General features: G+C 35.8%; 1 protein-coding gene across 3 annotated transcripts in view; it reads left to right on the top strand.

Moving 5' to 3' along the window:
* The window catches only part of CUNH6orf106 (chromosome unknown C6orf106 homolog), an 85,055-nt gene that overhangs the window by 28,375 nt on the left and 36,562 nt on the right, over positions 1-20,118 (top strand). For all 3 annotated transcript variants that reach the window (XM_023538489.1, XM_011373493.2, XM_023538488.1), the window contains exons 2-3: positions 3,627-3,781; positions 9,346-9,543. In XM_023538489.1, the coding sequence (XP_023394257.1) occupies positions 3,627-3,781; positions 9,346-9,543 (353 nt within the window). The remainder of the gene's footprint in view (positions 1-3,626; positions 3,782-9,345; positions 9,544-20,118) is intronic.

Here is a 20,118-nt window from a genome sequence, read left to right as displayed (position 1 = left end):
TAAAAGCTTTATGGTTTTGAATAGATATGGCTCTAAATTTTACTTATTAATAATTGATTCTATAATAATAATTATAAATAACAAATTCTAATAGCCAAAGGCAAGTTATTTACCTGTCAGTTCATCTTTGTCCTTATCTATAAAACGAAGGTTGAACAATACTGCTTGTGAGTTACAAAATTGAATTTCATCAGGGAACACATATCAGCATCACCAAATTCTACTCTGAATCAGTTTAAACTGATAATCAGTACAATTGAAACAGTACAGTTGCACCAAGCCCATTTTTTGCCTCAACTAGGAAAATTTGCCTTGAACTGATATGCCACAATGTGAGGGGCAGTTGGAGTTACCCTTATATAAGTGGCCCTGGTTTACATCAGTTTGCTAGACTATAAGCTTTGTAGAGGCGAGGTCTTCCCTATCTTGCTGTCTATTTCCTTGTCCCAGGTCAGAGTACCTAGCACATGGATAAATACTCATTAATTAAATATTTGTTGAATGAATGACAACCTAGGTCATTACACATGTTGCCTTATGCAATCTTCACAGCCAACCTTTAGAATGCCAACCTTATTAAAAACTCAGTTTTGTAGATGAGTAAGCTGACATAGATGTTTAGCCACTTGTTCAAAGCCCCAAAGCCAGAGGTAGGAGCTGCTTTTAAACAAAGCCATTTAAAATTTTACTATTTAAACCATTTTTAAGTGGATAGTTCTGTGGCATTAAGTATATTCACGGTGTTGTGCAGCCATCACCATCATTCATCTTAGCCTGTGCCTTTTTCCCCCACTGTCACACTGCCTCCCTTTGTTCTTCAGGGTGCTTTTAACCATCTGAAGTCAGACTAAAAACTTTTTGAACAAAAACACTGAAAGAACCTAGGAATTTAAACTTTCAGGCTGAGCCGAATACTGAGTCAGTGTTCTCTCTTTCCCATCTCCTTAGCCAGCTCTATTTCATGTAGAATTTCTTGCTAATAATAGCTGAGTAGTTGTTTTGAACAGGAATACATGCTATCATGTCTACTTGTTCTCACACTGACTTGAAGCAATTTGGTCTATTCCTGCTGTTTGTTGACCTAGTGAGGCAGTGATCTAAATGGTCCAAGGGCAGAGGAGCAGTGTGCCCACATTTTGATCTTTGAATCTGCCGGATGGGTTAGAAGAGCACCACTGGTCTAAAGTCCATTCTCTGCCTTGTACTGGGAAATGAATTTGCTTTGTCATCCTCAACTCCTGCTTCCTGCCAGCAGTCCTGTTCACTACTTTCAGTTTCACTTTGGGCTTTAAAAATGCTTCTTAATCATCTTCTGGCTGAATTTTCCTGTGTAATACAGGTACAGATAAGCAGTTTTATTGGCTTGGCTGGGGAAGACGAGTTGAAATGTGTGAAAGATTTGAGGAGAAGAATGGATCTGCCTAAAAAGGGTAGCTGGACTTTTTCCACTTGTTAGTTGTTTCTACCGCAGTGGTCTCAAAGTCCTGTCTGATATAAGACAGAGCCAAGTGGTGAAATGTGATACTGGCTGGGGATGAGAATTGGCAGTTGTCCTGAGTGCACAAATAGTTTCTTCCCTCCCAAGCATATTTTACAGCCAAGTGAACAGAAAACAGTTCAGCAGTCTACTTGCTGGAGACCTGCAGCAGAAAAATGATCTTGTAAAAAGTTGGACTCTTTATAGCTTTTATTAAAAGTTTTCAGAAGAACAGAATGCAAACTAGGTTTATTTTTCTGTCTCTCATTTTGTCTCTGATCCCCAAGTGTAAGGCCGATTCCAGATGTATTCCTAAGTCTATCTGGGAGAAGGAGGGGCTGGGCTTCCCCAGGTTCGATCGGTCACATGTTTTTCACTTTGGATCACAGTCAGCTAGAAAAGGAAGTTGATGGGAAGACTTGAGTCCAAGCCTTCCCATTGAATGGTCAAGCAAATGGGCACAGTTTGTCCCCTAGCCCAACTCTGCTTCACATAAATTTTATCTAGTACACACAGAACAGGCAAGCAGCTGGTGGTTTTGTAATTCCAGTCATTACTGTCTAATATAACAGGCCACTATTGCATGAGGTTTGACCTGAGGTAGCTGCTCTATATATAGCCAGCCTTTCTGGCAGCTGCAAACACCTGGAGGAACAGGCAGGCCCCCAACAGAAAAAGTATTAGCTGTTAATAGTATGCCTATTGAAAAATCGTGTACTATCAGAGCTTATTTTTTGTTATGTGTAATTAAAAACAACCCACAGGATCCATTGGCTTGTGGTTGGGTTATGTTTAGAAAAATGCACTTTATGTTGTTGTCGTCTACTGTAAGGACTGAGGATGATGTCACTAGTTTGAGTAAGACCATAAGGGAAGCAGTTAATGTAATTACCAACAATTTTCTTTGATCTCTAATGAACACAGCTTAAACCTCTTAGTGGCCTTTGGTTTCTGCACTGATGAACCAAGCTCTCAGTCATGTGATTCTGTTCAATTAGGGACTGGTTTGTGTGCTTGATAGTTCCTTCTGACATAAGGTGTATAAAAAGAACATCAACATTTACAAAGTGGTGCTTCCAAAAAAGAAACTACAAATGGCTTATAAACATGTAAAAGGTACTTACCTTCTCTTGTAAAAAGAGGAAACGATTTTAAGATCTCATTGAAATCATATATATATTTTTTTACCTGACAGATTGACAAAAATCCAAAACGCTAGAAAAACACTGTTGACGAGCAAGTGAGGAAATAGACACTCTCATACATTCTTGGTGGGGAGCATTCGTTAAGTGTACAAATTTTATTGAGAGAAGTTATCTATTAAAACCACAAATACATACCTTGTGACCCGGCAGTATTACTTCTAGGAATTTATCCTATGGATGCATTATGCTGTGTGTGTAAGCTTGTTTATGGAAGAATTAAAGCTTGGCAAAAAAATTGGACTGATTATATAAATAATGATGTAACGCAGCTGTAAAAAACAATGAGGATGTTCATTATGTACTGACATACAAATATCTTCATGATATAGTGTTGAGGGAATAAAAGCAAAGAGCAGTGTTTAATATGTTACCCATTGTGTAAAGAGGGGCAAAATAAGAATATATATATATGATTTGCTTATATGTGCATAAGGAAGTTCTGAAAGGATTTTAAGAAAGTCATATGAACAATTAATTATGTGTATATGTGTGTATAGGAAAGGAGATAAGATGGCTATTTTTCACTATGAAACATTAAAACGTGTGCATGTACTTTTTCAAAAAATTAATTGGAATGTTTTTAAAAATGGAGCTTCTTTGAATTTCAGTCACAGTTAGAGAAGAGCTCTCTTTTAATTGAATTCCTTACTCATACTTTCTGCCCTTGTGGGTAAGAGGAAAAAGTTTCCTCATATTGAAGCTGATGGTGATAATGTTTGTTACTTTCTATGTGGGTACCTTGAGAAGAAAGTGGCGTACATGTTTGTTGGTCCTGGTTTGTTTCCTGTTCTTCATCCATAATCAGTGGCTCTGAAGATTTACATACCAGTAGCCTTAGGTTCTATAACAAACCCTAAGAAACTGGGTTTTTCCTTTAGTTTGACAATTAGGTTGATATGCTTTGGACAGGACTGAATTTTTTTACCTTTTCTCTGTACTTGCAGGAACCTACAAGCAGCAATTGGCGCCTATTATGACTTCGAGAGCCCAAACATCAGTGTACCCTCTATGTCCTTTGTTGAAGATGTCACCATAGGAGAAGGGGAGTCGATACCTCCTGATACTCAGTTTATAAAAACATGGCGGATCCAGAATTCTGGTAAATGTATAATGGGCAGTTCTCTTTTTCCAGTTTTCTTTTTTTTAGTAGTTAAAAGAAATGTTTTAGTTTAAGTTATGTGATTGTGTAAGTCTGAGATTTTTCCTGTACATTATGTAGCATTTCTTGTACTGGTATGATGACCAGACATCAATGAAATATCCCATGCTCTACGTTAAGAAGAATTTAGTTCTAGATGACATCTAAACACAATTCAGTATGCATTTGATACCAGGAACTGGGCCTGTGTGTAGTGGTGGTATTGTCCCCACCAGGGCAGTTCTACTCCATCATTTTAAGTCTGCTCTAATTAATCTTCTAGTTACTTCCAGCAGGCTAGAGGTGGTACAGCCATGAACAGAACAAGGTAGTTAGAAAGAACTATGAGCATCTGCTCTTTTGAAAGCTCATTTCTTTACAACCACAGGATGATTCTATCTGAAATTTCATTGAGATATCTATCAAGACATTAATACCACTTTGAAAAATAGAGTAAGAAGTGTGGGGATTTACTCAGAATGGGGAAAATGGAAAGATTTTTTAAAGCACTGTTTTGGTATACTGCTGACTTAAAAATTAAAAATAAGCTTAACCATATATCTTTGAAAATAGTACCTGAATATGTGTCTGGTAATTGTTAATTATTATTTTTTAATTGTTAACTTCTTTTCTAATAACTTTTTAAATGAGTGAGTTTAGTATTTCTTGTTCCACCCAATAACAATTTACACTGACTGGTTGAGAATGCTTTGACATCCTTTTTATGAATGAGGACTTACATAGAAATTCTGAGAGATGGAAAAGTAGGCAAAAGGATATTTAGCTAGAAATATGTGACTATGGGAGAACCCTATATAGCAAGGTAATTTGATGTGAGATGATATAAAACTATGGGGGCTCACACAAACCTATAAAAGTGACCTTTCATTGACTGTTTACTTTTTACTTCTTTATACTTCTTTGGCTAAGCTAGATTTGTATATAATAACTAATGTACCAAATCGTTATTTTTAGTTTTTCTGGCTTATTTAGAAGTAACTCCCTTGGGTGCAGGTTTAGTGTGTCACTGAGCAAACACACATAATTTGGATTAACCTAATGTTTTAGATGACTGGGGACATCTGTGGCTTTATAAAATTTTCATTAGCTTCTTTTTCCTTTTGGTTATAACAGTGTGGTGCTTTGTTTGAGAGGTACATGGTAATATGGGAAAATAACTATATAATCTGTTTTTCTTGAAATTCTTACTTATTCCAAGTTTGATTATTTTTACTTTGCCTGATTCTTTCTTACCCTTCTTAATGTTGCCTGCTTTTAAAAATAATGAAAACAGTCTCTTTAGTTTAGCTTCTATTCATCATGTTTCTCTATATTCCTAAAACTTGCTGTTACTAATGAAAAATGTTTTTGAAACTTATACATGAATTTTTTAAACAAGTGACATTTGTTTAGAAAGTATGAGATATTCAAAAGTTTTACTCATTTTTTTTAAAAATTAAGATCTTGTTTACTTATAGTGAAAACACCAAAAATGGCCTTCTGCGAGTTCTTTGTAGTGTTTTTAAATATTGAAAGTTGTTAGAATAATGTTAAAATATTTTCAGTACTATTTTGTTGCAGAATAATCATTTTATATTTCAGAAAACCTTTTGATATATCTACTCACTAGACAGTTACTTGGGTTAATAGGGGGTTTGGGGGGGCTTTGATATAAAATGGCTAGAATGTAAATTCAGAACCCCAAAGAGCCTGCTTTTCATCTTGACTTGGAGAAAATCTGTATTGCTGGTCCTGTTTTTAATTCCTGTTTTTGCATAGTAACTACAGTTTCAGTTAGCCTCTGGATCTGCAGCCTTTTCTTTCTATAAAAGAGTGTTCTTGTTCCTGAATACCGCTCAAAAAGTTGGGTAACAATTGCTAGAGATTTTACCTTTCAGAGTACTTTGAACAAATCGTTTTTTTATTCTGGCAATTTGTCCAACCTGTCATAAAACAGTTTTGTGTCTATAAACTAAATCCTTTCTATCTGATTAAGGAGAGACTGGCCTCCTATAACTAAGTAACAGATATGTTTTTAAGGGGAGAGAGTGAAAGCAGGCATGTGCACTGGTTCTTTGACATCGTAATCTGGCCTGAATTCTTTTTGGAAATAGAGTAGTAACACAGAAGTAGTGCTAGCCATTGCTATTTCTCCTCTGGCTCTCCTACTCTCATTCATAATCTTCTCTAAGAGATAAGTGCTCACTGAAAGAGTTTCATAAATAATTTTCATGTTGCATCTCTGCTGTCATGTTTTAGATATGCCAGGCATTCAACTATACAACAGATGAGATTGATAGGAACTGCACATAGCTGTCCCAACAGCTTCCCTAAAGAAGATAAATTCACACATTGTTTAAAGTTAAACTCTTAATACTGTTTAAACCTTGAGATTTAGAACACGGAATAACAAAAGTGAGACATTTAATGACATGGATGCAGAATCCCAGGATCCAAACTTTTGACACTATTTAAGTGTTAAAAGCTTGGGAACTTGAGCAGGAAACCTTACATTAGAGTTGAATATGAAAATTTGAAACCGTCCCTAAAGATGAAAGTAGACAATATTCTTTACCAACACTTACACCTTCTCAGTTGTTACAACCGTGCACTGTTGTCCAAGTGTAGTGAATGTTAAGTTGAGCATGTAATGATAACTCTGGTGTTTCTCTGACTTTGGTGAAGTAGTTATGATCATCATATTGAGAGAGTGTGTTTAGAGTCATCTTTATTTTTTAAACTACAGAGAAGTGAGTATAAAACAAGGTTAGGAGAAGAACTTGAGAAAGAAAGAACAACTATTCCTCCATTTTTCCTTCAGCTTTTTAAAATAGTTAATTTGCTACTTTTCTCTTTGGTATGTTAACAGAGAAGACATGTCTTCATTCAACAAATTTTATTATGTTCTAGTCACTTTATCAGGTACAGGGAGAAAATGGTGGCAAAATCAATGAAGGTCCCTGTTTTTATGCAGCTTAATTTGAAACACAGTCTCCAAATTTATAGGGGTTAAAAGAATAGGGGATCTTTACTGAGGTTTGTCTTCTGCATTGCTCTTTGGATGTTCCTTACTATCTCCAAACTATTTCTATAATCAAATACTATTTCTATAATTACTAATAAGTCCCAGGCTTTCTAGAACTATTGGACTTCTATTTCATTTTTGACATGTTATCATCTCAAAATTGCCATATGATAGAGCTTTTTGTTTGTTTTGTTTTTTTATTTTTAAAAATAAAATTATATTCCATTATAACTGGAGAATCACAGCCTTAATTATATGCATGCTTGTGATACTTAAGTTGGAAAGTCAGAAAACAGATTAGTCTTACTTCTAGATATATTTATCCCCCATTAAGCCAGTTTGTAACTGAGACTTAATTTGAAGCCTGTTGTATTATACTTCTCAAATCCTGATTTCAGGTATACTTAGCCAGGTGGTCCAAACAGCTCACCAGTATTTCTTTTCTTTCCATACAAAGAATCAGTGTCTTTGACCTTTTCAGAATTACGTGACCTAACACTTGGGGCTGTAAGAACTGTATGTCATAATGAATTATTGGTAACTCTGAGAAGGCAGATAGATGATGCTTCTTCACTTCGTAGCAAATTAACACTTTAAAATTGATGGTGGATAGCTATTCCAATTTTTTTTTCAAGAGGCTAAGTAAGTACCACATTAATAGGGTATCTAGCATACTAAAAAGATTAGGACTGTAGCTGCATAATTTAACATTAATCACGTTTTACCAACTTAGTCTCCTTGGAATATAGTAGGACTCCCTCTTTTGCATAGCTGAGAGATCCATTCATCTCAGCTGCTTCTGGTTGTCTGTTTATGACAGCCAAGTATCTCACGTACCCAGACAGTCTTGGTTTTCCTAATTTTTTTCAAGGTTCAAAAACAGACACATTCTTGGATTTTCATATAAACAGACATTGTCTTGTTACAGATGTGTGTGTGTGTGTGTTGACAAGTAATTGTGAATTCAGCCCTATAACATTGGTACATTGGTTTAATTTTTCTCTTGGATCTTGGTCTTTAAAGAGAACAACATTCCAAGATCCTCTTGTCACTGCTGCTACTCTTGACATAAGACAGATATGCGTTTGCCGGGCTATAGACCCTAGAAAAACAGAATTTGCTAGTATTGCAAGTGTATCATCCATAACCTTTCTATTAGCAGCAGTTGCTCTCTGTAGTGTTAAAAGGACACTTTGCTAGCGGGGTTTTTTTTTTTTTTTTTTTTAAAGAGTGTATGAGAAAACATACTGGCCACCGTTTCATCTGCAACCCCTTAAGATCCAAGAGGGTGCTGTTCATTATGGGGCTGAGATCTCACCAGTAGAGCACTGTCTGTTTTTCTCTCTGGTTCTCTTTTCCACAGTGAGCCATTATGTATATCAAAACCAGCTTGGCCCTTCTAGAACAAGGTATTGAGGCATCCTAGAATACTAGGATGGTAAATTTGGAAGTTAAATTTCAAGCATGCTGTGTCCTGAGAGTCCTGATGACATGTCCAGCTTTTCCTAGTGGTTTATTTTTATAATGAATGTATAAAGCCCCAAAGAAATATACAGGTTTTTATCTATATTACAACATATATTAGAGAGGCTTCACAGGAAAGATCACATCTAGTTACTATATGACTAGTCAGAGCAAGTCAATATATGGATTTCTTATTTACATGAAAATAGGTATGCAGGAGAAATACCAAATAAGATCTTTGCCACTTCCAAAGGAGGAAAGACATTCCTGCCAAAGCCATTTCTCTGTATTGACATTCCTATCTTTTCTATAAGCACCTCTGGGTGGCGTCATCACCTTTGAGACCACAGTTCATTATGTTTTTATCAGGGGAGCTCAACACAGTGTTCATATTTTCCCAACTACTGTATGAACCTGAAAATGAAACTTTCACTTGACTCCTCTGTCTTAATATTTGCAAGTGTCTTGAGCCTTGGTCTTTTCATAGTTAAGGACTCCAGAAGAAAAGTCATACATCAGGGAAAAAGGAGTTTTCAAATGAAAACAGTATCATAGAAATTACTCCTTATGTGTTTCATCCTCTTGTCTGGATGGAAAAACCAGAGTGAGACATATTTTTACTTTAAAATCAGCTTAAAAAGTTAGTGAAAATGGATGTGTATTACTTTTTGGTAGAGAAAGCAGTCTTCCCAAAGATGTAGCCCTGTGCTTGTTCTCATGGCTCTTCACTCACATCATTCTTAGGTTTTACAGATTTAGTATGGTGTAAGCCTTCATTGAGGTCACCTGAAACATATCTTCTTGAGGAACTGCCTTGCTTTTGCTTTATCTTGAGGATAGACTGTTGGTCAGAGGTTGTTTACTCTCATAATTTCCTCTGATCAGTCATGTGTGATGTTATATAGTTTAGAGATATGTGAGTAGGATTACACATGTGAGAGATAAAGAAAGAGGTCTCTTCTGTGGTTTTGTAATGAATTGCACCCAGCATGGGACCACTGGTTGCCTAATATTTTTTTCTTTTGCTTGAACTCAGGGGCAGAGGCCTGGCCTCCAGGGGTTTGTCTTAAATATGTCGGGGGAGACCAGTTTGGACATGTGAACATGGTGATGGTGAGATCGCTAGAGCCCCAAGAGATTGCAGATGTCAGCGTCCAGATGTGCAGCCCCAGCAGAGCAGGAATGTATCAGGGACAGTGGCGGATGTGCACTGCTACAGGACTCTACTATGGAGGTGAGTATGTCCTGGTGCAGCCCAGGGTGAAGGAATTAAGGTAATATCTTACAGCATTCCCAGTGTCACTCACCAAGTCTGTCAAATTATATAACAGGGCATGGCCTCTTTTAAACAGTCACTCCATGCAGGTAAATGACTCGAATTTAATGATTAGTTGGTTCAGTCCAGTGCTCTCCTTTTTACACTAGTATTTTAGTTAAAATTTAGTGAAGTGTATGAGATATATCTTGCATTCTAAACAATAGTTTAGTAGTATTGCTGTTTTTATTATGTAATCTAGTAGACGCTATAAGAATACTGAAGGCAGTTCTTTGTTCACATAGTCTCTAGACATAAGTCATGTGAAAAAGATAACACACAAAATGTACATACTTCTCTCAACCTGAAGACCTGTCAAGCTACTAATACTTCTCACACCTCTTTATTGCTAGATTTTTCTGAACAAAGTGATCTGTACTCACCATCTCTTTCCGTTTTCCATTTATTCTTCAACCCAGTCTGTTCTTTACCCACTTCAGTGAAATGTTTATCAGTGACTAACCAGTTTCCAAATATAACAGTTTTCATACACTAACTGACCCTCTGTCATTTGGCACCATACTCCAAATGTTTTTTGAAGTATGTACCTTCCTAGGGTCACATAATACCTCTCTCATTTCTCTTCCTCCTCTGAATGTTCTTTGTCTGTCTAGTCTCATCTTTGTTTTGGGATTACTAGATTCTGAGCTGGGCTCTGTTCATGCTCAGTGACCTCATCCACCCAAATGGCTTCAGCTGTCACCAGTATAACATACATAGTGATGCTCAAATTCATAGCTGTGGCTGCAAACTTGGAGTGCTAAACCTGTGTTATAACTGCTTATGGACAGACCACCTGGATATTCTGTAGATTTCTGAATTTTAACATCTCCCAGGCAAAACATATTTTTATTTTCAGCACCCTAGTGAGATGATTAGGCCAGAAACCTTGGAATTGTCATCTTTTGTTCTGTCTTATCATTACTCACAGATCAATTCCTGTTGGTCCCACTATATTCCATGTCTTGGAAATCCAAAGAAAAATAAATAATACTTGCCCTCAGGGAGCTCTTGACTCATGACCAGCGGGGACTTTTGGAGTTATTTGAAGGGGTCTTAGAATTAATGTTCTCATATATGTTTTTGCAGACAGTGGAAACTATTTTTACAGCCTCAAGAATTTTTAATGTTAGAAAAGGTGTCTCATAGTGCTTATGTGACATCATTCTTTGCCTAAAGCCTTTGTGCCTGCTGTAATAGAGCCAAACTCCTTGGCATGGGGTTTAAAGCTCCTCACGCTCTGGCCTGGCCTTGTTTTCACTTTCATCCTCAATCACCGTCTTACTCCCCTACAGCCAGCCATTCCCCAAGACACCACTTGCTTTAACTTCTCCATGCCCTTGATCATGTTGTTCCCATTGCCTGAAATACCGTTTTCCTTCTAATAACTCCCCCTCATTCTCAAGACCCTGAAGTCACCTTTTCTTTTTCCCTCTTTTCCCCTTTCTTACTCTTCCACCTATCCCAAGGAAATTCCTCTCTCCCTTTTCATCAAATCATGCACATGCTTGTTAATATACTTAACACATAATGGTATTTTAGGTGTTTGTTTACTTATCCTTTCCTCCTACTAGACTGTAAAGTACTTGTTGAATAACAGATGAACATGTAATCAGGTAATAGAATGCAGAGAGATTATTTGTCCTTTCTCTTCTGGACTCTGTTTTCAGGCCACCTCTCCTAAGAATCTTCTTACCTGCACAGGTCAGAGTAGTTTCTCCCACTGCTAAGCTCTCATTGTATTATCTCTTTCCCTCTCTCTCCTTTGTCTCTCTTTGGCACTTTACCTCTTACTATCTAGTTAATGAATGTTTCCTATCACTTTAAAATTTAAGATGATTTGTGTCTCATTTATTTTTGTAACTCTGCAAAAGGCTGAGCCTAGTGTAAAGCAGAGAGTGGCTATTCAATAGATTTTTTTTTAACAAATGTCAGCATTTTAAGGGAAGAGGAAAAAAACACATGACTTTTTAAAAAATCTCTTTGATGCAGAGATACTGCTTCTTAGTATTCTCCAGGGTTTAAGAGCTCTAGTCTTGTTTTTTGTGTGTGTTTTTAGTGTTAAATTAAAAATAATTATCGGTATGTGAGATATTAAATTTATACTTCTAACATCCCTCTCAAATTCTAGAAGTAGGTAGAGTATAAATATACTAGCTTTGGAGGTAGAAAAATTTTTAAAGCCTTACTCGGTCATGTAGTCTGAGTTGTTTCTCAGGACTTTGTGAAATCTAAAACCTTTAAGGGATCTTAATAATTTATCCGATTCCATGACTTCCACTTCTTTTTTTTTTAATGCCAGTTTATATATTTATTTTTCATATTATATATACATAATTCTTTTTAACATTTCATTCTTTTATTTTCCCCTTCCCCCCTCTCCCCAACTTCTACTTCTTAATCAGTAGAACTCTTTCCTTTATAAAAGCATATATGAATGTCCCATCCAAAACAAGGGAAAAGATAAAAATTAAACTGGTTTTGTTGAATTGAAAGCCTCCTTGGCCCAAGTGTCCTTGTTGCTTCCTGACTGAAATGACCTCCAAGGCTCTGTGGAGTATAGTTTATAAACTCCATATCTGCCGTAGTAAAGAATTTAATTTCTTTTTACAAACTGTATTTCATTGACTCCGGATTACTGTTGATTATAAAACACATCCTTAAAGAGATGTTATATAACTGGCAAATAGTGTATGTAATATACATAAAACCACAGCTATGAACACATGAAAAAAAGTGCCAAGTTAACTATGATTGGCTCTCCTCTGTTTCTCTTGCCCCCCCTTTTTAGCTTGTTAGCTCATTGAGTATAGTGTAGTGGTAAGAATTTGAAATGTAGGTCTAGGTTGCCTGAGCATAAACTTGAACGTTAGCTAACTTCTCTGTACCTCATCTTTCTGTTTTAACACCAAAGCTTGTTTTTTTTTGTTTTGTTTTGGTTTGGTTTGGTTTGGTTTTGGTGGTGTGGTCTCTTCTATAGTCTTTAGATAGTCTTCTCTAGAAAGAATCCAATTCTTATTTATGTAATAACACTTATGTTGTTTCAGCTCATTTCTCTTCCTTAAAAGGAATTTTTGCTATATTTAATAATTTACAAAGTAGGTTTCCTTCCCCCATTTTAAATTGGTTGTGCTCTCAGTCTCTCAATGGGGATGTTATATAAATAGTTGTTCATTATGTGGGGCATATTTATGACCCTTGGCCCTCTCTCACTAAATACCTGTAACTTCACATATTCATCTTTGTAGCCAACCCCATCCCCCACCACACACATATCTAACATCCTTAGTTGAGTAGCACTCGGTATCCGATTCTTAATGGATATGTTTTCAAGTGTAAACATTTTTTCTTTCTGTGAACTTTTCCTTCTTCGATAAAAGCAATCTGTTGTTTAATACCTACTGTTTGTCAGGCACCTGCGTTGGGCCTCTTGCATATAAATTACCTTATGAAAGAAGTATTAGGTACATTTCATGGATGAGGAAACTGAAGACCTGAGATGAATGATTTGTCTAAGGTTCGGTAAAAGTTATAAACTAGCTATAATTTATAGTTATAACTAACAAAAGTAGTTTTCTGATTTTTGTCATTAATTTGGTCCTCATTACTATGCAGGGTTCACAAGGAAACTTTGGCTCCAGGGTGTTGGTACTTATTAGGGTTTAGGAAGGCAGGCCTCCATTTCCAGAGTGAGTGGGAATGAGGGTGGGGTTGAGTTTGGTGGGGCAACGCTTAGGTAGTTGGGTAAATATCAATGTTCCCCCGAAATATCAATGATTCCCCAAGGAGTTCCTGCCTGCTAGGAGATACACAGTTCCTATAGGACAGTTGGCTCTTGAGAAGGAGTAAGAGCATGAGTGGTTATTCCCGTGTTAGCCTTGGTACGGACAGTAACATACCTCCTTTCTTCCTAGTATAGTGCCCTCTTCCAGAATTCTATAGGAGAGATTTACCCCTGCACTGTGATGGTTCCTTATAAATCAGAGGGATCCTCTTTGTGAAGGAAGCTGTCAAGTGATACTCTGATGATGAGGGTTTCTCCCACTGAAGTAGCTCTTGTTAAAAAGTTCACATGGGTTCCTAAGGACATTTCACATGTAGATTAAATACTTTTACATTATTCATTTAGTTTCTCAGAGGTTAGAAACTGAACTTCCTTTATTACACTCCCAAACAGTAATATGTCCCACACATTAAGAAAGTTATTGGGTACACTGTGTAAACCACACTGTTTATTTCCTAAAACCTTCATAATTTTAATATGCATCATCAGTTTAATTACTACTTTCTTTGTGGGGGGAAAGGCAGAGCCATTACCATATGAAATGAGCACATTGGATTATATACTGTATTTTGATCTCAGAAATAATAAATAAAAAAAATAAAAAATAAAAACCAGGAAGAAAGTAAGACTTTTAATGGAGGGGATGTAGTTCCCCTTTACAAAAAAAAATGTTCACATATATGCTGAATATTATTTCAAATAAGAAACTCTTAAGGTTTTACTGAGTTGTTGTGTGGTGGGAACTTTTAGTAAATGCCACTGAATCAGACCTGAGCATAATTCTCATAAATAAGGAAGCAAACATAATTGCTTTCTATTCAAATCATGTTGAATAACTAATTTATCAGTTTGATGTGTGCTATAAAACTGCTGAAAACGTGTGATTATTTTGTAATAATGATTAATGTCTAAATCAATGTATAGGGCTTTTAAGCTGTATCTGATACCTTAGTTTTTCTGTTGCAGTTTGTATTCTTTAATTACGGCTTAGAATGTGGCCATTACTTTATTTTTAGAAACCTGCCATTAGTCTTGTAGTTAAAAGTGCAAATTGTTGAAGAGGATATCTTCTTACTGAAAAGCAAAAGCATTCTGTTCTGTCATGAGCTTTGACACTAGCCACATAATGTTCTAGTGGGCTTTTCCTTGGAAAGGCAAAGAGATTTATCACTTATTTAGTTCATTCAATAATCTTTATCTTGAAAAAATACCCTTTTTTAAAAAAAGCTTTCTTTATTTTTTGGCTTTTATCTTTAAAGAGCTTATACTTTCCTTTCTTTACAAAGAGAATGCCAGTATTAGACATTAGACTGCAGGAAGGAATGCTGTGAGCCTGTTAACCTCTGAATTTTGCTTTGTAGTGACCAGTGTCCTTCCAGTTTCCTTTGTTTTGAGATGGTCTTGAAAACAATTTAATTCTAGAGTGAGTTAGGCTTTGGCTTGTAACCATTTCAAAGTCATTTTTTCTTAGAATATTTTCTAAAGTTTCTCTTTCTATTTAGAAATCAGAAGTGATTAAGAAAGCAGCTCTTATTTCTGACCTAAGTCTTATTTGAGGATTTAAAAAAATTTTTAATAATATATTTTATTCAATTCAGTACAGCCAAAGTATTATCATTGCTACATGTGGCTAGTGACCTGCCCTATTGAAAAGTGCAGTTCTATAAACTCTAGCATGTTGTACCTTTTTTTTTCTATAATAAATTGTCTAAATTGGTGGCATTCTTCTAAAGATTTTGCCAGTGAAAATTTTCAGGCAAGGAGGGTTCTCTTTTGGAGAGTTTTTATATGCTAGATTACTTTATTTCCATAGTTACAGATCTGTTCAGGGTTATCTATTTCCCTGGGGTGACTTTGGATAATTTCAAGGAATTGATCCTTTTCACTAAATTATTAAATTTATGTGTATAGAGTTGTTTGTAGTATTCTTTATTATTATTTTAATGCCTCCTATATCTGTAGTGATAATCCTTTTATTCTTTTTTTTCTTAATTTATTTTTAATTCTTTAATGTCACCACATATTTGACCCCTTTTACCCCATCTACCTCCCCGCTCCTCTCTACCCTTTGGTAACCACTAATCTGTTGTCTGTGTCCATGAGTCTCTGTTTGTTTGTCCTGTTCATTTGTTGCTTTTAGGTTTATATCCCACATATAAATGATATCATGTGGTTTTCAACTTTTCCTGTCTAGCTTATTTCACTTAGCATGATTATCTCGAGGTCCATCCATGTCGCAAATGGCAGTATTTCACCTCTTCTTATGGCTGAGTAATATTCCATTGTATATATGTACCACAACTTTATCCAGTTATCTATCATAGAACACTTCAGTTACTTCTATGTCCTGGCCACCGTGAATAATGCTGCTATGAACATTGGTGTGCAAATATCTTTTTGCATATTGGTTTTCAAGTCTTTGGGGTAAATACCCAGTAGAGGGATTACTGGATCATATGGTAGATCAAGTCTTAGTTTTTTGAGGAACCTCCATACTGTTTTACATAGTGGCTGTACCAATTTGCAGTCCAACCGGCAGTATATGAGGGTTCCTTTTTCTCTGCATCTTCTCCAACATTTGTTATTACTTGTCCTGTTGATTACAGCTATTCTAACAGGTGTGAGGTAACAGGTATCTCATTGTGGTTTTGATTTGCATTTCCCTAATAGCTAGCGATGTTGAGTATCTTTTCATATGTTTGTTGGCCATTTGTATGCCTTCTTGGAAGAAGTGTCTGTTCAGGTCCTCTGCCCATTTTTTGATTGGATCGTTTCTTTTTTTGTTGTTATTGAGTTGTATGAGTTCTTTGTATATTTTGGATATTATCAGAGGTGTTGGTTGCAAATATATTTTCCTATTCGCATGGTTGTCTCTTTACCTTGTTGATGGTTTCTTTTGCTGAGCAGAAGCTTTTTAGTTTGATGTTGTCCCATTGATTTATTTTAGCTTTTACTTCTCTTGCCTTTGAGGTCAAATTCATAAAATCCTCTTTAAGTCCAAGGTCCTTGAGTTTAGTTCCTATGTTTTCTTCTATGTATTTTATTGTTTCAGGCTTTATATTCAGGTCCTTAATTAATTTTGAGTTAATTTTGGTGTGTGGTGATAGATAACAGTCTAGTTTCATTCTTTTGCAGGTGGCCTTCCAGTTTTCCCAGCACCATTTATTGAAGAGGCTTTCCTTTCTCCACTGTATATTTTTGGCTTTTTTGTTGAAAATTATTTGCCCCTATAAATATAGGTTTACTTCTGGACTCTAGATTCTGTTCCACTGGTTTCTTTGTTTCTTCGTCCATTGCTGTTTTGATTACTGTCACTTTGTAGTATAATTTGAAGTCAGGCAGAGTGATGCCTCGTTCTTTTTTCTCAGGATGGCTTTGGCAATTCGGGGTCTTTTGTGCTTCCATACAAATCTGATGATTTTGTGTTCTATTTCTTTAAAAAATCTGATGGGATTTTGATGGGGATTGCGTTAAATCTGTATAATGCTTTAGGTAATAAGGTTATTTTAACTATGTTGATTCTTCCAATCCAAGAACCTAGAATATCTTTCCATTTCTTTGTATATTCTTCAATTTCTTTTAATGGGGTCTTACAGTTTTCATTATATAGGTCCTTCACACATGTTTCGTTAGATTTATTTCTAGGTATTTTATTCCTTTTGTTGCAGTTGCAAAAGGAATTATTTTTTCCACTTTTTATTCTGACACTTCATTATTAGAGTATAGGAAAGCTGTGGATTTTTGAATGTTGATTTTGTATCCAGAAACTTTACTGTATTTATTGTTTCTAGTAGTGTTCTTGTGGAATCTTTAGAGTTTTCTATATAGAGAATCATGTCATCTGCAAATAGTGACAGTTTGACTTCTTCATTTCCTATTTGGATGCCTTTTATATCTTTCTCTTGCCTGATTGCACTCGCTAGGACCTCCAATGTTATATCGAATAACAGTGGACAGCCTTGCCTTGTTCCTGACCTTAGAGGGAAGGTTTTTAGTTTTTCACCATTAAGTATAGTGTTGACTGAGGGTTTTGTTGTATATGGCCTTTATTATGTTAAGGTACTTTCCTTCTATACCGATTTTGTGAAGTTTTTTGATCATAAATGGATGCTGTATCTTGTCGAAGGCTTTTTCTGCATCTGTTGATATGACCGTTATGATTCTTATTTTCTAATTTGTTTATGTGGTGTATCACATTAATCGATTTGTGTATGTTGAACCATCCCTTTGCCTCTGGGATGAAGCCCACTCGATTGTGGTTTATAATCCTTTTAATATGTTGCTGTATTCAGTTCGCTAGTATCTTATTTAGGATTTTTGCATCTGAGAGATAAGAGATAGTGGTCTCCAGTTTTCTTTTTTTGTGTTATCTTTACCAGGTTTTGGTTTCAGGGTAATATTGGCCTCATAAAATGAGTTGGGAAGTATTGCCTCCTCTTCGATTTTTTGGAAGAGTTTAAGGAGAATAGATAGTAAATCTTCTTTGAATGTTTGGTAGAATTCACTGGTGAAGCCATCTGGTCCTGGCTTTTACATTTTGGTTTTTGATGATTGTTTCAATTTCTGTACTGCTGATTGGTTTATTTAGATTTTCCAGTTCTTGCTTCAGTCTAGGAAGGTTGTATTTTTCTACCTTTGTACTGGTCCATTTCTTCTAGGTTATTAAATTTGGTGTTATATAATTTTTCATAATATTCTTGTATGATCCTTTGTATTTCTGCGGTGTCTGTCATAATTTCCCCTCTTTCATCCCTGATTTTGTTTATTTGTGTCTTTTCTCTTTTTTCTTTAGTGAGTCTAGCCAGGGGCTTGTCAATTTTATTAACCTTCTCGAAGAACCAACTCTTTATTGCATTTATTTTTTCTATTGTTTTTTTTTGTTTTCAGTTTCATTTATTTCTGCTCTAATTTTGATGATTTCTTTCCTTCTTCTGACTTTAGGCTTCATTTGTTCTTCCTTTTCTAGTTTTTTAAGGTGAAGCGTTAGGTTATTTGGGTTCGTTCTTGTTTTTGGAAGTAGGCCTGTAATGATAAGAACTTTCCTTTTATGACCACTTTTGGCATGTCCCAAAAGTTTTGATATGTTGTACTATCATTATCATTTGTTTCTATGTATCTCTTGATCTCTCTTTTTATTTCTACTGTGACCCTGTCATTCTTCAGTAGCATGTTGTTTAATCTCCATGTATTTGTGGTTCTTCCTGCTTTTTTTGTAGCTGATCTCTCGTTTCAAAGCATTATGATCAGAGAATATGGTTGGTATAATTTCAACCCTCTTATAATTGTTGAGGCTATCTCTGTGTCCCAGTATGTGGTCAATCCTTGAGAATGTTCCATATGCACTAGAGAAGAATGTATAAGCAGCTGTTTTGGGATGGAAGGCTCTGTAAATGTCAGTTATGTCCAGTTGGTCTAATGTATCATTTAAGGATGTGATTTCCTTATAGATTTCCTGTTTGGATGATCTGTCCATATCCAACAGTGGGGTATGTAGGTCCCCTACTACGATAGTGTTTTAGTCTGTTTTTCCCTTTAGTTCTGTTACATATTTCGGGTCTCCCTGATTGGGAGCATAGATATTGATAAGTGTTATGTCTTCTTGGTGCATGATTCCCTTTCTCATTATGAAGTGTTCTTCAGTATCTTTCTTTACCTTTTTTATTTTGAAGTCTATTTTGTTCAATATTAGTACCACTACCCCGCTTTTCTCTGAATGCCATTTGCTTGAAATTTCATTTTCCACCCTTTTACTTTGAGTCTGCATTTGTCTTTGGAACTGAGATATGTTTCCTGGAGGCAACAGATGGTTGGGCTTTGTTTTTTGATCCATTCTGCAGCTCTGTGCCTTTTTATTGGTTAGTTCAGTCCATTTACATTTAAGGTGATTATTGAAATATGAGGTTTTCCTATAACCATTTTATGTTTTGCTTTCTGGTAGCTCAGTGTTTCCATTGCTTTCTTGTCTTTGTGTTTCTGTTGTTTTTTAAATTTTGGTTGGCTTTTGTGGGTTTTTCCTCTGGTCCTTCTTGTTTTACGTTATATACTTCAATTCTGAATCTTTGGTGTATGGTTACCATTACGAATATGTATAGGATAGTTATATATATGTATAATAGTCCATCTTCTGTGCATGCCTTATTTCCATTCCCTTTTGTGAATTTGGATCTTTGAATCCTCCCCTTTTCAGTCATTGTTGTCTCGGATTGTCCCTATGTATGCTGAACGTTCATTACCATCTTGCTATAGCAAATCTCTTATTGTTTAAGCTTATAATGCCCTCGTAAGGGTTGCACTCCTCTGCTTTTATCTGCCTGCTAGTTGCCTTACTCCTAGTTATGTATTTTTTTGTCATTTTGTTTTAGGTGAGCTGACCCCTTTCAGTATTGTAATGCAGGCCTCATAGTGGAGAAATCCCTCAATATTTGTATGTCTGGAAAGGTCTTATTTCTCTTTCATATCTAAAAGAGAACTTTTCTGGATACATTTTTCGTGGCTGATAGTTCCTTTCATTTAATAGTTTGAATATTTGATTATACTCCTTTATGGCTTGTAAGGTTCGTGCTGAGAAGTCTGAGGATAATCTAATGGGCTTTCCTTTGTAGGTTACCATCTTCTTTTCCCTGGCTGCCCTGAGAATTCTGTCTTTGTTGGTGATTTTTGATAATTTTAATACAGTGTGTCTTAGAGTAGGCCTTTTTGGGTTGAGATGA

The sequence above is a fragment of the Pteropus vampyrus genome, unplaced genomic scaffold (assembly GCF_000151845.1).
Source record: "Pteropus vampyrus isolate Shadow unplaced genomic scaffold, Pvam_2.0 Scaffold225, whole genome shotgun sequence".
NCBI lineage: Eukaryota > Metazoa > Chordata > Mammalia > Chiroptera > Pteropodidae > Pteropus > Pteropus vampyrus.
The sequence above is the reverse complement of the archived record's forward strand: the minus strand, read 5'-3'. Positions and strand labels throughout refer to the sequence as shown.